This window comes from Eschrichtius robustus, chromosome 10, assembly GCF_028021215.1.
Source record: "Eschrichtius robustus isolate mEscRob2 chromosome 10, mEscRob2.pri, whole genome shotgun sequence".
Lineage (NCBI taxonomy): Eukaryota > Metazoa > Chordata > Mammalia > Artiodactyla > Eschrichtiidae > Eschrichtius > Eschrichtius robustus.
This window is the reverse complement of record NC_090833.1, coordinates 1,227,184-1,247,983: the sequence shown is the minus strand read 5'-3', so window position 1 is coordinate 1,247,983 and position 20,800 is coordinate 1,227,184. Positions and strand designations below refer to the sequence as shown.

Genomic DNA, 20,800 nt, shown 5'->3' with positions numbered 1-20,800 from the left:
GGGGAACGGTGCTCTGTAAAATCTTTAGTTTCGGGGGCCTGCCTGCTTTTTCTCCTCTTTAGCTTTTCGGTAATGAACGTGCGTTATTTGGTTAATAAAAGAGTTCACAGCTTTTTTTCTTTCAACATCGATAGGATAGCAAACGTGGAAAGGACTGCCAACACGACGTGGCCTGGCTTCCCATTTTCTTCGCGACGTGGAGTTCTTTGTCAGGGGTCTGATGCGCTGGGGACCGTGCTGGTCGGCACCCATCCCCACCCACACGTGGCACCCAGACACGGCTTTTCCGTTGTGCGGTCAAGGCTTCACGACAGATGTCCACACGACGTCAGCCAGGAGCAGAAACACCCGCTGCCCAGCTGGAGAAGCCGGGGTCCAGGAGGACCGCCGCTCTGGCAGGCCGGCACTTCCCCAGGTACTCACTGCCCAGGCTGCGACTGGAGCAGGTGAGCCAGGAGGGCGGCGACCTGCCTCCCCTGCCCCCAGGCCTGGTGCCACGCGTTCCCTGCAGGGAAGGGCTCAGCGCCTGCCATCCCCACCCCAGGGCCCCCCTTAGCCACCTGTCACCTCGGCTTCTGGGGGCTGGGCCATAAACTGCCCCACGAGGTCACCTCGCAGCCTTGCACTCGAGGAAAAGTCTCAGGAAAGGCTCTGGGACCAGCCAGGCATCACTCTTCCCAGAGGCAAAGCCTCTGAGGTGGAACGCTCCTGGCCTGGCCCCCAGCCTGCAGCAGCCTGAGAAGGCGGCCCCAACGCTGGGCCCACAGCTCTGGGCATCTGTGGGCGGGACCTCCTCCCACCTGGCGGGGCAGCAGGGGGTGCTGCGGGGAGCCTGGGGTCCCCTGGATGAAGAGAGGGCCCTCCTGAGCCCGGACCATCCCACCTTCCAGAGCCCACCAGAACCCTGCCCCTAACAAATGCCAGCCCCCCACTCCCTCCCCTCCTGCCTGCCCTGGGGGCTAAAATCAAAGCTGCACAGGGAAGAAGGGGAGGGGCGGCCCCTGGAGAGGCCCTTCCCCAGGGTTGGCGGTGGCAGTGTGGGGGGGCCGGGGTCTGCGTTTCTCAGCAGCTGGGCTGCTCCCCGTCCCCGTGGCCTGGGAGGCATCTATCTCCCTGAAGCCTTTTATCTGGGGCTGGGGCTTGGGTAGGGCAGGCGGGGAGGACGCAAAATGGCCACTCCGGCCCACCATCTGTTGCCAGAAGCCAAAAGTCCCAAACCAACTGGCTTAAAGAAAACCAGCTGCCCTCTGGGAGGGGTCCAGGGGAGGTAACTCAGGCCTGAGCCAGCCCGCTCAGGGAGTGGGGGCTGGCTGGCTCCTCGCGAGGGGCACAGACCCCAGCATGCGGCCCCCGTGCCGCTGGCGCCCTGGCACCTTGGCTCCTGCAAGGCCACACCCCGGAGCCTGGGGAAGGCGGTGTGACCCCCACTGTGCGTGGATCCAGTTACAGGCCGCCTGGTCCCGGCCCGAGTGGCACTGGGAGCCCAGAGCCCTGGGGGTGGGAGGGGGGAGACCCAAGAGGCAGCACCTCCGCCACCTCTCAATGCCCTCCATTGTCAGGCAGGAGCTGGCCGCAGCTCCCACTTGGAGAAAAGGCTCTTTTTTCTTCCCCAGCTACTGACGGAGCAGGCAGGCGGTGGGTGCTGGACAGAGGGTGCTTGGTCATCAAAGCGGGATGGGAGCCAGTCCTGTCCACGCCTCCCTCTCGCCTCTGGGCCCCGCCCCCATCCCGCCAGCTCCAAGGGGAGGGAAGCCCACCCGCATGGGCAAGATGAGGCGGGCCTGCCCCACGGCTTTGAGGGGAATCCACACAAGGCTGCCCAGCACCGTCCTTCTTGTAGGCTAGGCCTCCATCATTGGTCCCAGGGGTGGCGGGGTGGGGGGCCTGCCACCACTAGAGCAGCCCCCTGCTCAGCCGTGTTCCCAAGTGGACCAGAAGGGCCCACTCGGATGCACAACCCTAGACCCTCCAGCCATGGGGCAGTGTGCCCCTGAACCAACCCCCCTCCGTCCCATCCTGAATGGGAGCCTCACGTGGACGACTGTGGGAGAATCCGCCTGGACCGGGAGCGTCCCGGCCAACGAGGCTGTATTACGCTGGGCCGGCAAGAGGGAAAACGCACCCAGTAAATCAGGCGTCGGCAGCGCGGACAAAGGGCGGCTGGGGAGCAGGTGTGCCTGTGGCTGGGTACGCGGGCAGCAGCTGCTGCCGGCCCGGGCGCGGCGGCCGCCAACCCCAGTGGGCGGGGCAGGAGCCAGGGAGGCCCCTCTGTGGGGGAAGGCGGCAGCTGAGGGGGTCCATTGTCCTCCCCACTCCCGCCCAGGCCTGGTGGACCCTGCCGTGAAGGCACGCTGCCCATCCGGGCCGGCTCCGGGGCTGGGCCTGGGCCTGGCCGCCGTCCACCAGCACCCCAGCCAGGGGATGGGCAGGGCCGGAGGGAGGGGCAGCCTCCGGGGGTGGGAGTGCCGAGGCAGGTGCTTCGTGGGGTGTGAGGTATGACCAGGGTCTGGCCAGGAGCCTCAGCTGGGAGGGAGGAAGCCCTGAGCCAGGCGGGCAGGGTCTGGGTCTGGGCCTGGGCGGGTGGGGGGCGGCAGAGCAGCTTTCAGCCAGTCCCGGAGGCCACTCCCCAGCGCCTCCCACCCCCGAGTTCTGTCCCTGCTCTGGCCAGCCTCCAGCCATGCCCCCTCTGTCCCCTGGACCTGTCTGCACCTCTCTCCTACCCTGGCTGTAGTGCTGGGCTTCCTGGGGAGGCACCCACGGCACCCGCCCTTCCCTAAGAAGGCGGAGGGCCCGTGAGGCTGCTCAGACATGGCCAGGGCCACCAGCACCCGTGAGCGAGCCCCTCACGGCCGTTCTGTCCTCGACACCTGTCCTGGCAGGTCAGTGTAAGTGCCCGGCGGGGACACGTGCCCGGGCTTGGAGAGGGAAATCACACCCAACACCTGCCGTGCGATTCCAGGCCAGGGGCCGTCGGGGGCCGTGTGCAGAACCCGAGACGGGAGGCACGAGCCTCCTGCAGGCTGGATGAGAACCACCCCACTCACCACGCGGCCCAGCCCCTGGCACCCCGGGGCCCATGGTGGCTCCCCGTTCCTTGCTCCCCTCCTGAGGGAGGTCACCCCAGCACCTGCTCCTCCACTGGCCTTCTCTCCCAGCCACACACGGCCTGGCCGCCTGGGCGGGGTGCCCTGTCCTGGCCCACCCTGGCCAGCGGCAGGTGAGTGACAGGTGGGGCTGAAAGCCCCAGGAGAAGGGCCGCAGAGGGGCCGGCCCCCCGCCACCGGCTCCCCACCCCCCCCCCGCCAGGAGGAGCACCTAATGGCTGCGGCCCGCCTCAAAGTTTCCACCGTGCCCGCTCGGCCCTCCCTGCCACACCCCCCCAGCGCTGCTGCATAGAAATGCAACCCCAGAAAGAAGCATCCCGAGGCAGATGTTGCCTCGACCTTTCACCCTTTCACCCGGGACTAATTCTAAATTGTGCTGTTTTCCTTTCTAAGTTAAGCAGGCCATCTGCTGCCCCCAGGGGACAGATGACAGCTCCCTCCTCCCCTCAGTTCCAAGGGGGAGGGACTCAGTACTGAGGAGGGATTTACTCAGTTCTGCCCTCAAGGAGTTTACGGTCCAGTGGGGCAGAGCCAGGGGTGAGCACGGGCCCTGCACCATGGCCGGGAGAGGTGGAGGGGGGGCCAGGGGATACGTGATGTGCTGCTGCCTTCCTTCCTTCTGCAGGAGGGACAGAGGTGCCCCAGGGAGGGGCGTCCTGGGGGCTCCCCCAATGGATGGGTGAGACACAGTTCGGTCAAAGGGACTCTGGGGGCCGAGAGGGGCCTCCTCCCGCTCTGCCAGCCCCGGCTCTGCGGTGTGCCCCGCCTGCCTGGGCCTCGGTTTCCTGTGCGGGGAGGGGGTCGAGGGGACTGCGTGGGCTCATAGAAGGCCCCACGCAGAGGCAACCTGGCCACGTGGGCAGAGGAGACTCTCGCTCTAGCCAGCGCTGCTGGATTTGATCTGCACGCAATTCACCGATGCGTCCCTGGGAACATGTTCGCTGCACCAGGGGAGGTGCGCCTGTTTAAGGAAAGCCGTGAGGGACACAAGGGCTCCCCAGGCACAGAGGGCCCCGCCCCACCCCACGCTGCCTGGGGGCCAGGACGTGCAGGACGAGCTTGTAACCCGGGCCGGAGGCCACATCTGCAGGGCCCGGAGCCTGCACCCCAAAGGTGGGCAGGGGCCGCGCCACCCAACCCAGAAAGGGGCAGCTCTGCAGGTCCCTGGGCCCTGGCCGCACCCCCCGCCCCAGGCAGCCTGCGTCCCGAGCCCCAGGGGGAAGCAGCCCCTGGCTGACTGCAGCCGTCCTGTTCTCACCTGGCTCCACCTGTCCCCGGAGTAGCAGGGAAGGCAGACTCCCCCTGCCCGCCCCTGGGACAGCCCCTCCACCAGCGTCCGTTCCAGCCCATCTTCCCGCCACCTCCGAAGTCCAAAGTCTCCTCTGGCCGCGGAGGGCAGCGTGGTTACTCACGAGCAACAAAGCAGGGGGGGAGCGGTTACCCTTCCCAAACACCCGCCCCCAAGCTGGGGGCCACCAAGCCGCCTGCTCCCAGGGAGGCCGAGTCAGGGCCTGGGGTCCCGCCCCCAAGTTGGGGGTCCCACAGCCAAAGACCCCTCCCACCCCATAGCCTGGCCCGGCTCCGCCTGCAGCGGGTTCCGGCAAGAAGCCCTCTCCCCACACCAGCACAGCCTCCTCTCACAGGCTTTCCGCCCAGGACCCTCCAACACACAGTGTCACCAGGGCCCCTGATGACGGGGGCCAGGGAGCATGGCTGGCTCACCTTGGTACCCGCGCTCCTCCCCAGAAGTGGTCCGTGGTGCTGAACAAAGAACACTGAGGCCCGCCGCCAGGCAGGCACGCCCGCCCACCCCTGGGCAGCTTGGCTGGGAGGTTCTGAGACCCCTGCCCCAGCCCAGGCGACTGGGGCCACCTGCAGACTGAACAGGGAGACTGAGGCCAGGAGAGAGCAGGACAGGGGGTGCCAGACTCTGGGTCCCCAGCTCCTCCCCCAGAGGGGGCGGGGTCAAGGAGCCCAACTGTGTTCCTGGCCAAGGCGTGGGGGGGTGGTCCTGGGCTCCTCTGGGCAGAGGCCAGTCCAAGGCCCCCCAGATCCCAGTTGAGGGGTCACACCTTCCAGGAGGCACCAGCTGCTAATGGATGATGTGCTCACGGCAGGTGTGGGCATGCGCTCGGTGACATCTGCTGGCCGCCCCCCACTGCGCCCACCCGGGGTCCTGGGGTCCTTCCTCACTGGGAACAGCCAGGACAGCTCAGCTCTGGGGAACAGAGCCCCCCGGGGAGACATGAGCGCCAGGGTGAGATGGCGCCCGGTGACTCCGACGGCCCCTTGTCCTCACCTCCCCAAAGCCCCCAGGACGAAGAGCCACGGCAGGCCAAGTCCCCAGGTTTCTTTCAAGCCTGCAGGATCCTTTGTCCAGGTACCTGTCTGAAGGACAGGCTGGGTCCCAGCTGTGACGCTGCTGTGCCCGAGGGGCACCTGGAAGACGGCCCTCTGCACTCCCCTCATCTCTGTCACTTTCTGCTTCAGGGGGTACCCACCCACCCAGGGCATGGGTCAGGTGGGGGTGTGCCTGGGTCAGCCCGGAGCGTGGTCGGTCCTCCATGGATCTGGAGGCTACAGTGTGGGACTGCTGCCCCCTTGCCCGACCTGCCGCCCCACTGCCCCAGGAAGTGACTGCAGGGGGGCCGGCCAGCACCTGGCTGAGCTGTGGTCTCCCTCCAGCCTGTGCAGCCGCTGGGCTGGGGCAGCTCAGAGCCGCGTGGGGTGGGGGTCCCTGCCCTGGCTCCCAGGGCCTCGGGAAGGAGGAGAAGGGCAGTCAGGGCTGCAGAGGGACGGGGGACCCTGGAAAGGGACCAGCCAGGTCTGATGCAGACAGACCCCAACCCCGAACAACAGTGATCCTCAGCCCAGAATGGCAGCAGCGGGCAGAGGAGGAAACCTGGTCCCCGGCGGGGTGGGGTGTGGAGCCGCTCGGCCCCAGCAGCTGCTCCCAGCACTCTCCGCTCTTTGTCTTGAATCTTTCTCCCAAGTTGCATCTTTGGATGGTTTAAAATATGCTGGAAATAGGAAGTGCCGGAGCACGGGGAAACCCTTTGTGTGTGGGACGGAAGCCGTCCTCCCGGGAAGCCACCTTTCCCACTGCAGGGAAAACAATGCCCACCCGTGGCTCACGGCCCCCCGCGGCGCTCAGAGCTGCCCCACCCTTGACGTGGGAAGTGGCTTGCCCGTCTGAAGGGACGGAAGGGCCGGTGCAGAGGTCAAGCGGCTTCCCGGAGATGGCCCAGCTGCAGCGGGCAGAGGCAACCCAGACCCACCCATGGGGCAGGGACGGCCGCTGCTTGGCCAGCCCCCCCCCCCCATCCCCCGGACACTGCAACACTGCAAAAGGCACAGCCAACGGGGCCAGGGTGTCCTGGGAACGGGCTGTCCCGATAGAGCCCCTGGGGGCTGTTGGGCGTGTGAGAAGAGCCTGCTGGCCCCCACGCCCCCACTCTGCTGGGGGAATTTACCAACCACCCCCAAAAGATGGAGCCTGAAGCTGGAGAAAGGCTGGAATGGGCGTCCTTCCCTGGGCTCACCCCAACGGCCCCCCGAGACCCACGTGGACGAGCCTGCTGCCCCCTACCGCCAGGGATCCCCACAGCTGCCGGGGCCTCTGCTCCCAAGCAGGACGGAGCCAGACCTGCGTCCCCAGACGCTCGGATGCAGCGAAGGGATGGATGCGCGCGCAGCCTGGCTCCACGGGGCGGGCTTAATCCAAAACTCGATTAATGAAGTCCGCGACTGCAGACCGAGCTCCGCACCAAAGCCAGAAACCATTCTGCAACTCCCCGCCTCTGCTCTCAGGAGCAGATGCCATCCCGGGGGTTCGGGAAGAAGGAAGGGTGGCCCGGCGGCGCCCCTGTCCTCTCCCGCTGACCAGGGCAGATGCTGGGGGCAGCCCCGCTTGTGTCCAGAGTCTGGTCAAGAATGCAGGGGGAGGACACCAAGGACCCCGTGACATGGGTCCCAGAATGAAGAAACTGTGGACGCCCCTCCTCAACTCCCGGACCTCCTTGGACTCTGCCAGCTGTATCTCGTCTTACTCTTGAAACGGTCCTGCAAGGACACACTGGGCCCATTTTACAGATGAGAAAACCAGGGCTCAGCCAGGTTATGCCCACGGCACCACCTGGATTTGAATGCAGCTCTTAACCTCTCCTGCCCCCAATGGTGGCCCTACGCCGGCCACCAGGGCGCAGTCAGAGCACGGCCGTCCCCCTAGAGGCAGTTAAAGGGCCAGAAGGCGCTCCCTGGGTAGAGAAGGAATGTGTGGGTCCCCTGCACCCCAGCTGTCCCCCGCCCCCTGCCCCTAGCAGCCTGGATTTCTTGCCTGACCGTCGCCTGCTCTCCCCAGACCGGGAGGGCCGGAGCAGACAATGCATTCTTACAACCCCACAAATCAGCTGAAACTCAAAACCCCAGATTGGGGGGGTGGTGTCTGGGTGAGATGCCTGGGAATTGGGGAGCTCCCAGACGGTGGGTGGGACTGCTCTGGGCCCCGGCTTCCCCGCACCCCTTCCGGGCAGCAGGAGGGTCCCACCAGTGCCGGACACCTGTCACCACCCTCACCCACAGTGCCTGTGTGGCCTTCCTTCCTGTCTTGTCTGGCTCTGGGGACGGAGGGAAGGGAGGCCACAGCCAGCCATCCCCAGGCCAGGCCAAAGGAGAGCCGGCCCCTGACTAAGCCGCAGCACAGGGCGCAGGCTTCCGGGGGATCCCAGGGCCCACCACCAGCGCCCCTCTCTCTGGACCCTTCTCCCAGCTCAGGCAGGCCACCTGCCCACCGCCACCCACCCCACCCAAGGCAGACCACCAGGCTCCCGTGCCCCCGCAGGACCTCGTGCCCCCCCAGGCTTGCACACGGGCCCATGGTACCTCTGGCCATCCACTTATAGCCCTTGCTCTCACCCCAGGCCCAGCACAGTCCCCAAGGCACCGGGGGGCACAGCAAACACCAGAAGACAGAATCCTGCCAGCTGCACCCAGGCCTGCGTGGGACAGGCCTGCACTGTCACACCCTGGGGCCACCCGGGCATCCTGGGCCAGTTGGTGTGGGTCTAGGGCCATCTGGGGGTCTCTTCCCTGTGGGGAAAGCAGTAGGTTCTTGGGTGGGGCATGACTTTCTGCCCTTGCGTGACCTCGCCCAAATCCTGAGCTCGGCTGGTCTCTGGGAGAGCTTTCTGGACGAGGCCTTGGAGTATTAGGAACAAGCTCCAGTGTAGAGTAAAGCTAAGCCGACACGTCCCATCGGGATCAATCCACGGGACCACCACATGGGACCGATCTGTGATACTTCTCATAGGGGAGCTCAGAGAGGTGAGTGAGCAGCCCAAGGTCACACAGCCCAGCACAGGCTGTGCTGTGGATGGCCGCACCATCCCAGCGCGGCCGGGCGGGAGCAGCGTGCTGGAACGGGGGAAGCCCAGCGCCGGGCAACCGGCTCAGACCGAGCCTCCCTGCGTCCTGCAAGCCGGGCCTTCCCGAAACCTGCATCTGCCCACCTGCCTCCACTCCCTGCTCCGTGCCCACGGCTCCAGCCCCCAACCAGGCGCGCACGCCACATACCTGCCGAGGGCCTATGCTGTGCCGGCCCTGGACCCTGGACCACCCGGGAGGACGCCACCATGGTCTGGGCCCCTGCCATGGTGGATGCCGGGACACACAGCCCTGCCTGGCCTCCCCCGTCTGGCTCTCAACCAGACAGGCCTGGGGCCACCCTCATCCTGACCCCGGAGGAGGAAGTGAGGGGAGCCCCGCCCTGTGGGGCCGCCCCCTAGGAGCCGGTCCCGGCCTGGGGAGCGGGGTAATGAGACCCTCGGCTGACCCAGAAGGCCCAGAGGTAGTCACCTCCCCCAGTCCTCTGGACGGACGGGAGACGGAGGCCCCAAGGGGCAGAAGTGTGGCCAGGCCCCCGCCTGTCCCCGCCTTAGCCCGGCCTTTAGCTCGGCATCGCTCTTACTGAAAAGCTCTCAGGGAAAAACACACACACTCAAAACTCTGGCTTCTCCCCCAAACCTCTCATTTCCAGTAACTGTGCAGTTTCCGCTTATCAACAACCGAAACAGAGAGGAAATGGTGGGAGGCAGGTCCCCGTGCCCCAGGCCCCGCTGCTGGGGTGCTGACAGATCTTCCCAGAGGCTGCCGCCCACCTCCTCGCACACGCGTCCCCCCGCGGGCCCTCGACGATCTGCCGGGGCGGCCAGGGTCCAGGGCAGCGCCACAACCTCCCGGCAACTTCTGGGGCCCAGCATCGGCTGGCCGATGCTGAAACGGGGCAGGGGGCCTCCCCGGGGCCCGGCAGAGGGGCCGCCGCTCGGCTGTGACGCGTGCTGGCCCACGATCGTGGGGTGAAGGAGGCGGGAGGCCGGGAGGGATCCCCGGAGAAGGGGACGGCCCTGGGCCCGAGCGGCACCTTGGCACCAGGCCCAGAGCCGGGGCTCTTCCCAGCCTCCAGCTGCCTGTCCCCCATCCAGCGTTGTCTCAGACCCTCAGCCCCTCTCCCAGGCCCACCGCCCTCACCCTAAGGCCCATGTGACAACGCGGGCCCTGCCTGCACGAGGCCTCGGCTGGGCTGGGTGAGGCTGGCCTTTCGTGCCACCTGTGCGGCGAGAGTTTGTTCAGCAAATCAGTGTCAACAGAGGGACAAGGGACCGTTTACCCAGCTGAGAAGAGCAACCAATTCAAGCCCTTCAGAGACACACGACTGACACCCAGCCCGCTGACAGACGGAGCAGGAGGGACAGGCGGGAACGAGGCTCCCACACTCACGGAGCCAGGCCAGACTGCGTGCGGCAGGGTCACAACGCGGCCGTTTCTCTGGCGAAAATCCCGACAACAGAGCTGGCCCTGGGCCTGGCCTACTGCCGGTGAGAGCGGCTCCCACCCGGCGCCCACCTGTCTCCGGGCAGCCGTGGGGGTGGGGGTGAGCTCTGTGAGTGCAGGTTCTGGAGCAGCGTTTAGGCCTGGCACCTGCCCCACGAGGACTCCCAGATGGAGGCTGGCGGGGGCTGGGGGCCTGCCCGAGCAACTCTCAGGTTTGGGAACCGCCGTGTAGGCGTTGGAGGTGAGGCCTCTCCAGGGCATCCCCCGCCCCCACCAAGGCCCGCTGGGAACCAGGACCCCGGGCACTCCTTCCAGGAAACCGTGAGGGCCCCAGAGGGCTGCCGCCATCGCTCAGGCGGAGAGAGGCTCCAGGTCAGACCTCCAAAGACGGTCCCCAGCCCCAGCCCGGGAGAGCCCAAGGCGCCACAGTGCAGCACGTGGCAGGGGGCCCCGGGAGGCCTGAGCCGCAGGAGAGGCCGGACCCTCTGGAGGTGTCCACACCCCACCTGATGGGTGCCCACTCAAGGCAGCAGCTTGGTGTCAGGAAGGGAGCGGGGAGCAGGCAATGCTTAACCTAATACACTCCAAAGTGTGGACGACAGGATGATGACCCCTGCCCCCAAGCCTGGGGGAGTGGACGGTGAGGTCGAGGGCCCCCTTTCCCAGAATGCTTCCATCGCAGGGGCAGAGGGTGCGGGTGGGGAGGGGACCCTCAGCAAGAAGGGACCACTCAGTGGTGAAACCCTGGGAAGGGGTTCTGTTCCCGTAGTTCCATGCGTCCCAGAGTTGCACAGAGAGCTACCCCCACCTGTGATGCAGGGACCAGCTCGACCCTCCCCACTGGGGCCGAGCAGGTATCCAGATGCTAACACCGTAGGAGGGCCACTTTCTCAAGGGCCCGCGGGCCCCTCTGGTGCCCTGTAGGAAACACGGAGCCTCCCTGAGCCCCGAGGGCCACTTGGAGGGGGACCCATCTGTGGCTAAGAGCGAAGGGCCAGGCCCCTGGCCCTCTCTCCTCTCACACAAGGCTGAGTGCCTCCTGCCAGGGGTACACCCAGTAACTCTGAGCTGACCCTGAGGGTCCAGGAAAGGATGTGCTCCCACCCCAGGGAAAGGCCGGGAAGCAGGCAGATGACGTGGGCAGGGGCCGAGGGTCTCAGCCTTGCTCCCCAACGCATCCAAAGCCTTACCGCCCACCGCTGCCCCTAGCTGCTCCTCCTGCCTGCGGCTGCACTGCCTGCTGACCTGTCCCAGCCCCTCTGCCCGCTGCCTCCACGGTGGACTCACTCCAAGGTCGCGGCAGGCCTGGGGCACCCGGGCGAGGGGTGCCCACAGCACCGGCCTCGCACCGCAGGCGGTGAAGGCGTCTGCCCTGAAGTCTGGCTCTGAAACAACGAGCCCCCTTCTCCTGCACAGGCCGGGCCTGTGTCTGCCTTGCCCGCCCAGACCCAGCCCCGGCACCTAGTAAGTGCTCAATAAAAGTCCGCTTTCCCCTCGCATTCCTGACGCCGGGCAGGTGGGGCGCTGGCCCTGGAGCCCCGTGTGCCCCTCCTCTGGGCCCGCTGGCGCTCGGCCGGTGCCAGCCAAGGCCCAGGGGCAGGAGCCGAGGCCGCAAGCTGACGTGGAGCCCTGAGCAGGCTGGGACCGCGGGCACGCTGGGCCATCCTAACGAATACACCCAATATGTGCCAGGCCCCACTCGAGGGGGCTCCGTGGCTGCCAGGCGGACGGCCACACAGGCACAGAAATGAGCACCAACTCCTCCAGGAAGCCTTCCGCACATCTACCACCCCCAACACCCACCTCCTCTGGACTTCTGTCCAAGACCGCATAAGGACTAGGAAGCTGGTGCCACCGCCAGCCAATCCCTGACAGTCTCAGGCAGGTCAAGCCCAGCGCCCAGAGGAGCGAGGCACGGACACGCGCACTGAGTGAAAGAAGCCGGGTAAGAGAGAGGAGAGGCATGATTCCACGCGTGTGAAACGTCCAGAACAGGGAACGCCAGAGACAGACAGTAGATGAGTGCTCGCCAGGGGCTGGCGGGGAGGAGAAAGGGGAGTGCCTGTTTAATGGGTATGGGATTTTGTTCCGGGTGATGAAAAAGCTCTGGAACTAGGTAGAGGCGATGGTTCCACAACCTTGTGAATGTACTAAATGCCACTGAAATGTACACTTTAAACGGCTAAAATCATAAAACTTAGGATATGTGCAAACTGACCACCAAAAAGCAAATATCGATCCCCCCCAATCTAGTCGTCAGCTTCCTGGGTTCTCAGAGAGCAGAGTCGGGGAGGGTGGCAAGGCCTCGAGAAAGGAGATGCCAGGGGAGAAGCCAACAGAAGCCACTCTGGCAAAGGGCCTTCCTCTGCCCGCCAGCCCCTCCTCTGCAGTACCTGTCAATCACTGCTCCCTCTCTAGTGGGTGTGTCCCCAGCCCAGCGGGCCAGGCGGTTAAGGACTCCACCTCTCCACTCCACCTCTCCACCTCTCTCCCACCACGCTGCTGCCCACTGCCACCATCCGGGCATCTACAGGCCCATCCCAGGGTCCTGCTGGGATGCAGTTGGAAGGGAGCTCCAGGGGCCACCTAACCCCACACCCTCACGTACAGAGGAGGAACCTGGGGCCCAGAAAGGAGACGCGAGTCTCAGGGGGCACAGCAAACCAGAGCCAGCTGGCTCTGTATCTGCTAGATTGCCTGCGGCGGGGCAGGAGGTGGGGCCCACCAGAGACAGCCCCGCTGGGAGCTTCAGGACCGTCAAACACGTCCTGACCCACAGTCGTGATGCCCCGAAGCCAGCCACTCATTAAAGCCTCTGGAAAGAGTCTGAAAAGTTCTGGATATACCCATACATGAAGGCAAAAGCTGATGCAAGCTGGCCTCAGACCCCCACCCCCTTTCCCAGCCTCTCCATCTCTCAGCCTCAGTTTTCCCCACCTGAGGAAACTGGGGGTTTAGAAAAAAGCAGAGCTGGCCACCACCCCAAGGGGGTATGAGCCTGGTGAAGAAAAGTCTGCCAGGGGTTTTATGAGGCCGGATAAAAGCAGCTGTCTGTGTGTGGAGGCATTATCGTTACATTATTGAGGAAAGCAGTCAGGATACTCAATCAACTCTGCAAAGCCACAACTTTCACTATTTATAGACAAGACACGAAGCAGGAAAGGTGCCCTCCCCACCCCAGGAGGGCGCAACCCCTCAGCCCAGCCCGGCACTGCCCAGTGGGCCCCACCCGCCAGCAACAGCCATGGCCACCCATCAGAGTCACAGTCAATGAGGAACAGAGACAGTCCCAGCTCTCATGGGACCTTCAGACTGCCACCCAGCACTCGGGGAGTGGAGCCGTGACGCCCTCTGGACCTGCCCCCCACCCCTCCACTCCGGCTTCCTGGGGTCCCAGCACCCAGCCCACGCCCCCCGCCACCCAGACCCCGCTCAGCTGTCCTGATGAAGAGCTTCTCCTCCATCAGCTATTTGCCCTGCCCCGCTCTCTTCCAGCTAAGGGCACCGTTTTCTTTTTTTCTCTTTGTTAAAACACGTCACTATTATTTTCTCAATGGAAAAAACGTTGGCTGCTGTACAGAGGCAGGGCCAGGCCCCAGAAGGCACCTTCCGGCAGAGATCGCGTGTTCCTTGATGTCCCTCTGCAGTCAGAGGCAGGAGGTGAAGCTTTCTAGCTGACGCTGTGCGTTTACCGTGTGTTTTTCTAACCCTGCGTCCTTGGAGCCCGGGCGCTGCATAAACAGAGGAAGTCCTGTACAGACCTTGTTCGCTCTCAGCCTAGGAGTGAGGATGAGAATTAACCTGTTCCCCGCCCCCCTCCACGCCTCGCCCAAGGCTCGCAGGTGACTCACTGGAAACAGACAGACCAGGTGACAGAGACGCAAAACGTTCCATCATCCCTCTGCAGCCGGGCAGCCGAGTCACTTCCACCCGACCCTCTGAACCGCCTCTTTTAAGGAAGTTGTCGTCCCCGCCCTGCTTCCTCACAGAATGGCCAGCGAGGGCCCGGGGCAGTGCAGGCAGGATGCGGCAGTGGTTAGGAACACACGCTCTGGAGAAAGAGTTAGGGCTGGGCTCTACTCTGCGCTGTGAGATGCTTGGTGGGGCCAAGTGCCAACTTCTCTGTGCTCCGTTACATGCCTGATTCCCGTGGTTACGGGGTTGCTCCGAGCCCCACCCACCGTGCTCACCTCCACCTGACACGTCACGTGTTCATGCTGCCTCTCCTGCCCCCACAGCGGAAAGTGGACTCCATGAGGGCAGGGACTGTGTCTGCCCTGAGCCCACGGTGCCCAAGTCCAGAGCAGAGCCCAGCGCACGACAGGCGCGCAGAACCGCAGAAGCAAACAAGGAAGGCACTGATGGGAGCCATCGTGGGCGATGAAGTCCTCCAAATTGGCCAGCCCCTCCCAGGCAGCACGCCGGCTCGGACCCAGCAAGCTGCACCTTTCGGGTTCTCTGAATTAACTCATTAGCCAACTAAACACGCTCAAATGAGGATCCTGAAACCAGCGGCATCAAGTCAAAAGGAGAAGACAGGGAGGAAACGGGCCCTTGCCCTGTGCCTGCTGCGCGCCCCTCTTACGCAACCTTACACATCACCGAGAGATCAACCGTGGGTCAGCCCCGAAGGACAGACTGGGGGAGGGAGGGGTCTGGATTCAGGTGACCCGATGACCTGAGGTCACGAAGCCACTGGGCGGCAGAGCCAGGCCTCAAATACAGGATCGTCCAAAGCTGAGGGCCACCACACGCTGGCTGGCCAGACTTCCCTCCCAGGTACTCTGGGTGCGACGACGGTGCACCCCACTTCTGCGATCACCTGGAAGACGCCCTGGTAAAATTCTGACTTTCTCGCAGGCAGGGGGAGCGTCTGAGCCATCCTGGGGCCTCAGCTCCCAGCCCAGCACCGGGCAGCACCCCCCCACCAACAAGCCTTTCAGACGGAAAACGCACGCTCACCCCACAGATGGCAGCCCCCAGAGGCCTTCCGACACCGCCACCCCAATCAAAAGGGAAGAGGGGGCGCCCACTTCGGTATCTCCTCAGCACTGATAGGGCGGCACAGAGGCTGGAGACGCGCAGAGGGTCGCGAAGACCCGCCTTAGCCTGCCCCCCCCGGGCCACCACACGCAGCCACTGTCCAGAGACAGCACTCCGCCCCTGGGGACACGCAGCCTTCCCGCCGCGGCCACTGGCCAGCCGGGCACTGGCTCTCTGTGACTTCCCGGGGGGGCCTTCGCACCAACACGAACCTCTTTTTCCCATCCTGAGCCCTGTAGACACCTGACTGGCAGCTTCTGGGGAAGGCTCCTTCTCTTTCGGGTGGAAACAGATGAGTCACCTGCCATTAACGCGCCTGGCACAACGACACCACCGTTTCCCACGCCCTGGCCAGGCGGGAGCCAGCACATCAACAAGAAAGTCAAGGAACTTTCTGAGGGTCCTGGCTGGATGCTGCCGAGCTGGGACGCACAGCCAGGTCAGCAGGGCCCCAGAAGCCCGCACCCTGACACCTTTGAGGCAAGAAAGTGGCTCCCCCTCAGCTGGGAGAGCAGGGCCTCCCCCACGAGCAGACCGCCCGGGGCCTCCGCGCAACGGTGGGTGATGGGCGAGAGCGGGAAGGCACAGGCCCCGGGGTGGCCGCAGCGCCCCCCGAACTGCCCGGTGAGCCCGGACCCCTGCCTCTCCAGAGCCGGGACCGGCCTGCCGGTCGCGGCTCTGATACCCTTGCCTCCCACCCGGGGTGCCCAGTGGTGCGGCCTCTGAGGACGGCGCTTCCGTTCATCTTCCAAGTGGCTCTGTGGGGTGTGCACAATGGGGTCTCTGTGTGCCGAGCCCGGCCGGGTGCCAGGCCAGACAGGCGGGCTTCCCGCCAAGGGGGGGGCGGGGTGCCGGGCCCAAGGGAGGAGAAAGGCCGGCACCACAGCCCTGATCCCTGGCCGTCTTGGGGGGCAGGACTCCCAAAGTGCCCAGGCTTGGAGAGCAGGAGAGCACGCCCCCGTCCCCCTGAAGTGCCTCACTCTGAGGCCAGCGAGTAAGCTGCAGCAGCCTGTACCCCAAGGCACCCCCTTCCCCGCCCAGGCAACACTCGGCTGGAGCTTTGGCCCCGGGAGGCCCCGGGCTGTCCCGGCTCCCCGGTCACACAAGAAGAGACTGCTCCCACTTTCCCCAGCACAGCACTCCCCCCAACCCTCCCAAAGCCCTCTGCAGAAACGCGGAGGCTGCCCCCCCGCCCCTACACATAGACACACACACACCCCAGTGAGCTGAGCGGCCAAGCTGTAGCAGGAGCTCGAGGGGCGGCAGGGAAGGAGTCTGCATTCTGGGAAGCCACGCATAATTAATCACCCAGCATTAATCCACCTCCCCAACAATAGCCACTGCACTTCCACTGAATCCCAGCTGTCGGTCTCTGAATGAAAGGAAACAAGATTTAGGGCATCAAGCGTCGGTGAGGCTTCTGCAGGAGAAAAAGGCCCCCAAAAAGCAAAAAAAAAAAAAAAAAAAAAGTAGTGCGCATTCATTAGTGTCTGACAAAGACACAATGCGCTTTGTCCATTAAACTGCTCACAGACCTGCTTAATTGGCTTCAGTCTGGGGAGGGTGGGAGGCAGTGGAAGGAGGGGGCTGCTTGCCCACTGGCTGGGCAGGCAGTGAGCCCGGGCTGGGGGTTGTCAAGGGAATGGGTCCTCAGCAGTTGGAATGAGGGCGCGCCAACTCGGCAGCCACTTGGGCAGCCTGGGGAGGGGGGCGTTTCTCCAGCCACCAAGCACCTCCTCATTATTCCCATCAGGGACGAACTCAAGTTGAAGGGCATCAGCCACAGCAGAAAAACTTCCCTCAGGCTGACTGGTACTCAGAGGCAGGCGGCCAGACAGTAGATTCTAACCAGATTACCCGACCACAGACCTCAGTTCGCAGCTGAGGACCCAAGGCTGGGAAGGTGAAGGGCCAGCCGGTTAGGAGGCCAGAGCTGCAGATGCCAGGACAGAAACCAAGCTTCTAGCAGGCACTCCCACCCCCACACCCAACGGAGGTGGGCACAGCCAACAAGACGAGTTCCAACTTCCCTTCCCCAACCTCACCTGAGGCCAGAGAGAAGTAGGCGGGGAGGGCAGAGGGCTGGGAAGGGTGGGTTTGGCTTTGAAATAGTCAGTTTCTTGCTGTGAGGCATCACCTGCCCAGGAGGCGCTCACCTGCCCCGAAGAGGTACTCCCTGGTTGGCAGGGCGGTGAGGGCCGGGCGTCTCTACAGATGCTTCCAGGGCCTCCCTGGCAGGTCAAATTGTTTCTCAGGGACTTCGGAAAGAAATGGGGTACCAGCGATTCCCACCTAGCTCCCCGGGAGCCTGAGGTGGCCCACAAAGGAGCGCTCCAACCTCCATGGGCCAGGCCAGCTCCACACGCAGCATAATTGCTGGTGATTAAGTAATTGCCAGACTTCGTCCAATAAAACTAGCACGTGACCGCGCCCGGCCTTCTGGGCCATCTCCAGAAGACAATGGCCTAGTGTTCTGGCCCTGCTGGCCCGCTGCAGAAGGCAGGGGCTCTGCTCCCGACAAAGCAACAGGTCTCTGCAGGGGCGCATACTCACACACAGGCCTCAGTGCCGTTGGGGAACACTTCACACTTCCCGCCATTCAAGCAGGTCTCGCTGGGCTGGGAACATCGCAGGCCTGGGGAGAGGCAAAGGGAGACGTCAGCCTGGCCAGCACCCCAAGGGGCACTGCCCACCCCTCACCTCCTGTCAAGGGGTTGCTGGGGGCCGGGGGCCCCAGGAAGCTTGGCATGAACCCCAAGGGGATTCAACATTCCGCCCAGAGTTCTGGGGTCAGCAATGGAGGGAGGTGGTGTGGTGGGTGGCGGGTGGCTAGGTCACGCTCAAAGTGGAGGCGGGGTGGCCTGAGGCGCCTCGGGGACAGCAGTGGAGGAAAGCTGGGATGGCCCCGGGCCACGCTCCCGAAGTTCTCACTCCCCGCCCCGTCTTCACTGCGGACCCTGGCTGGGCTGGGGCCCCTATCCAACCACCAGGATTGTCTTGCTGTTCAAACAAGTTCTTCGAGGGGGCGGCGCTGAGTGGGGGGTGGGCAGCCCTGGCCACACTCAGCTCCTCCGCTCGTGGGAAAATGCGACAGCTGCAAGGCCCGCTGCCCCTCCCGCCAACAAAGCGCCGGCCGGAGGAATCAGAGCGGCCCATTGTCGCGCCAGGGCCGCCTCCTGGGGCACCGGGACTGCACCCCGGGGACCGGGCCGCGCCTCCACGCCCCCACCGACACCCAATACCAGCTCCCCAGGGCGGGCATCTTCAGTGGCAGCCCCCCCCCCCCCACACACACACCCAGGGGAGGGGGATGAAGACGCTTCATTTGGAAGGAATTCGACCCCATTCCCTGGAAGGGGTCAACTAATCAAGCCCCTCCCTCTCCCTCTTACCAGGGCTATGTAAATTAAGCCCCCCATGGGGGCCGGGGCGGGGTGTGACACGGAACCCTATCTTCAGGAACCTGGGAGCTAATACTCCCTCCAACTTTTAGGAGAAGAGAAAAACTAATCACCATCCGATTCCTCGGAGATCCTCTTGATGTGAAGTGGAGAGAGGAATGACCGACACCACCGCCCCCCCGCCGCCCCCCCGCAAGGTTTCCAAACTTGAACTCCACAAAGTGAAAGCCCCACAAGCAGCAGCTGTCTTCCGCACACACACACCCACCCCCCAAATTGTGAGCCGGGGTGGGGGCAGCGACCCGGCGTGGGGAGGGGACACCGCGGGCGGGGCGGCCAGGAGCCCGGGGACGCCTGGGTCCGCGCCCCTCGCCCCGGCCCTGCGCAAACTCTCTTACTCGGGAAGGAGGCCGGGCCCGCCGGGCCCGCCCAAATCCCCTCTGCCCACCACGCCCGGCGGCCGGATCCGGCGGTGCGGCTCCGTAAAGACCAGCGCGGCGCCCCGGACCCCACGCTCCACGCTCCACGCCCCAACATCCGCCCCCAGCGCGGGCAAGAGGCGAAGAAAAAAGATAAATGGCCCCAAAGCAACAGGAAACCAAAACCGACTCGATTCAAATCGAAAAGTAGTAGGCAGCTCGTCCGTCCGCCCCGGCGGCGAGCCCCACGCGCGGCTGGCGAAGGGCGAGCCGAGGACTGGGTCTCCCGGGCCCCCAGAGGCCCACGCCCGGCTTCAAACCCGACTTCAAACCCGGCCCCAAACTCGGTTCCAGGCGCGAGCCGCCTGAGTCCGCCCCGATGGGGCAGGCGGAGCGGGGGAGGGTCAGTCTTTCTTCTCGAGCCCGGGACTCCGGCCCCTACCCTGTCCCAGGTCGCCCGGTCCCCCTCCCCACCCTGGCCGCCCGCTCCCAGCCACCCGGGGCGCGCGCCTAGGGCGCCGCCAAAAGTTTCCGAAGGCGCGGAAAGTTGCGGGCTCGCGGCGGGCGGTCGCCTACCTCGTGCGGCGAGCGCGGGCAGCAGCGCCAGGCAGAGCAGGGGCGCCAGGAGAGGCGGCATGCCTGCCCGCCGGCTGCCCGCTGCGTCCGGTGGCGGCCTCCTGCGCCCGGCCGGCGGGGCTCGGGCGCACACGCGCGCGCCGGACTGTCCCACGGGCGGTGGCGGCCCGCTACTGCCCTCTCCTTCCTGGCTGGAGGGCGACGCTGCGCTCTCGCGGCCTCGCCGGCCCGTCTCCGCGCCCACGATCGTTCCTCCGCTGCGCCCTCGCCCCGCGCCCCGCGCCCCGCGCCCCGCGCCCCGCGCCCCGCACCCCTGCGCTCCCTCCCACGGCCGAGGCACTAGTGAGGCGCTGGGCCGCCGTGCGCTCCGCCCCCGCACCGCCGGCCCCGCCCCTGGGTCCCGCCCCCGCCGATCCCTCCGCAGCCGTCGCCCCCTCGCTGGCCGCGCCTCTCCGCGCGCCTGGACCAGCCCTGCGCCTCCTTGGTGTGGGGCGCGCGTCCCGAACCCGGGTCCTCCGGTGTTGGGGGCCGCGGCGGTGCGGAGCGGGGTCGGGGCCCGGCCCTAAGGACTACTTCTCGTTCGAAAGTTTTCGGAAGCCAAAAGTTTGGTCCGTGATTGCGGAAGGATCCGGCTCTGTCCTCAGCCGCGCTTGGCGACAATTGACAACGATTTGCATCTCAATAGCGGAGGAGGCGCGGGGCGAGTGGGGAAAGGGGAGCCTGCGGGAGGCCGTGCCCCGCGAGGAGCTGGGCCCCGGCAGGTGGGGAGGAGCTGCGGAAGCCCCGTTTGGGGGACCCTGGGAGGCGGGCTCTGGGCGAAGTCGCGCCCTCGGCAGTTCTGGGTGCACCCCTGGCCCGGGGCTCCAATCTCAGGAGCCCGTGGTCGCAACTTTAAGCCTCTGAGAGATCGAGCCCAGACACCCGTGGCTGTGAAGTTCGGGGCACTTGACCCTGAGGGATGGTGGCACCAGGGCCGCAGCCTCTGCAAAGGGGGCTCTGGGTGCCCCAAGGAAGCATCCTGGGGCCAATGCCTGGCCAGGCGGACTGCGCACCAGCTCCCCCGGGAGGGACCCGCCTCTAGACGCCCCTTGGTCACTGTTCTACCCCTTCTCCGGCGCCTCCAGCCTAAGGAGCCCGGCAAAGCACCCGTGGGCCGAGCAGACCTGGTGCTAGCACTCACGCAGCCCTGGGCCCCTCCCACGTGCTCCTACCGGATGATTTATTTCTCCACCACGATGCCAGATTTGGACATCCTGTGCCAGCCCGGGCTAAGTGCTGGGCGTCCAAAATGCCTGCCATAGACCCTACTAAACCAAAGTTTACAGCCTCGCACTGGGTACAGACTCGGCCCTGCGTTGGGGGTGGGGGCTTCCTGGAGTAGGTGATACCAGAGGGGAGCCTTAAAGGCTGAGAGGGACCTAGCAGGGTA

At 65.4% G+C, this 20,800-nt stretch overlaps 1 protein-coding gene across 1 annotated transcript in view; it reads right to left on the bottom strand.

The window, feature by feature from the left end:
- Positions 1 to 19,450, bottom strand: part of NOTCH1 (notch receptor 1) — a 46,656-nt gene extending 27,206 nt beyond the window's left edge. The window contains exons 1-2 of the mRNA XM_068552497.1: positions 19,372 to 19,450; positions 17,529 to 17,610 (exon numbers count right to left, since the gene is read on the bottom strand). Coding sequence (XP_068408598.1) covers positions 17,529 to 17,610; positions 19,372 to 19,432 — 143 coding nt within the window. The 5' untranslated portion in view covers positions 19,433 to 19,450. The remainder of the gene's footprint in view (positions 1 to 17,528; positions 17,611 to 19,371) is intronic.
- Positions 19,451 to 20,800: the final 1,350 nt, after the last annotated feature.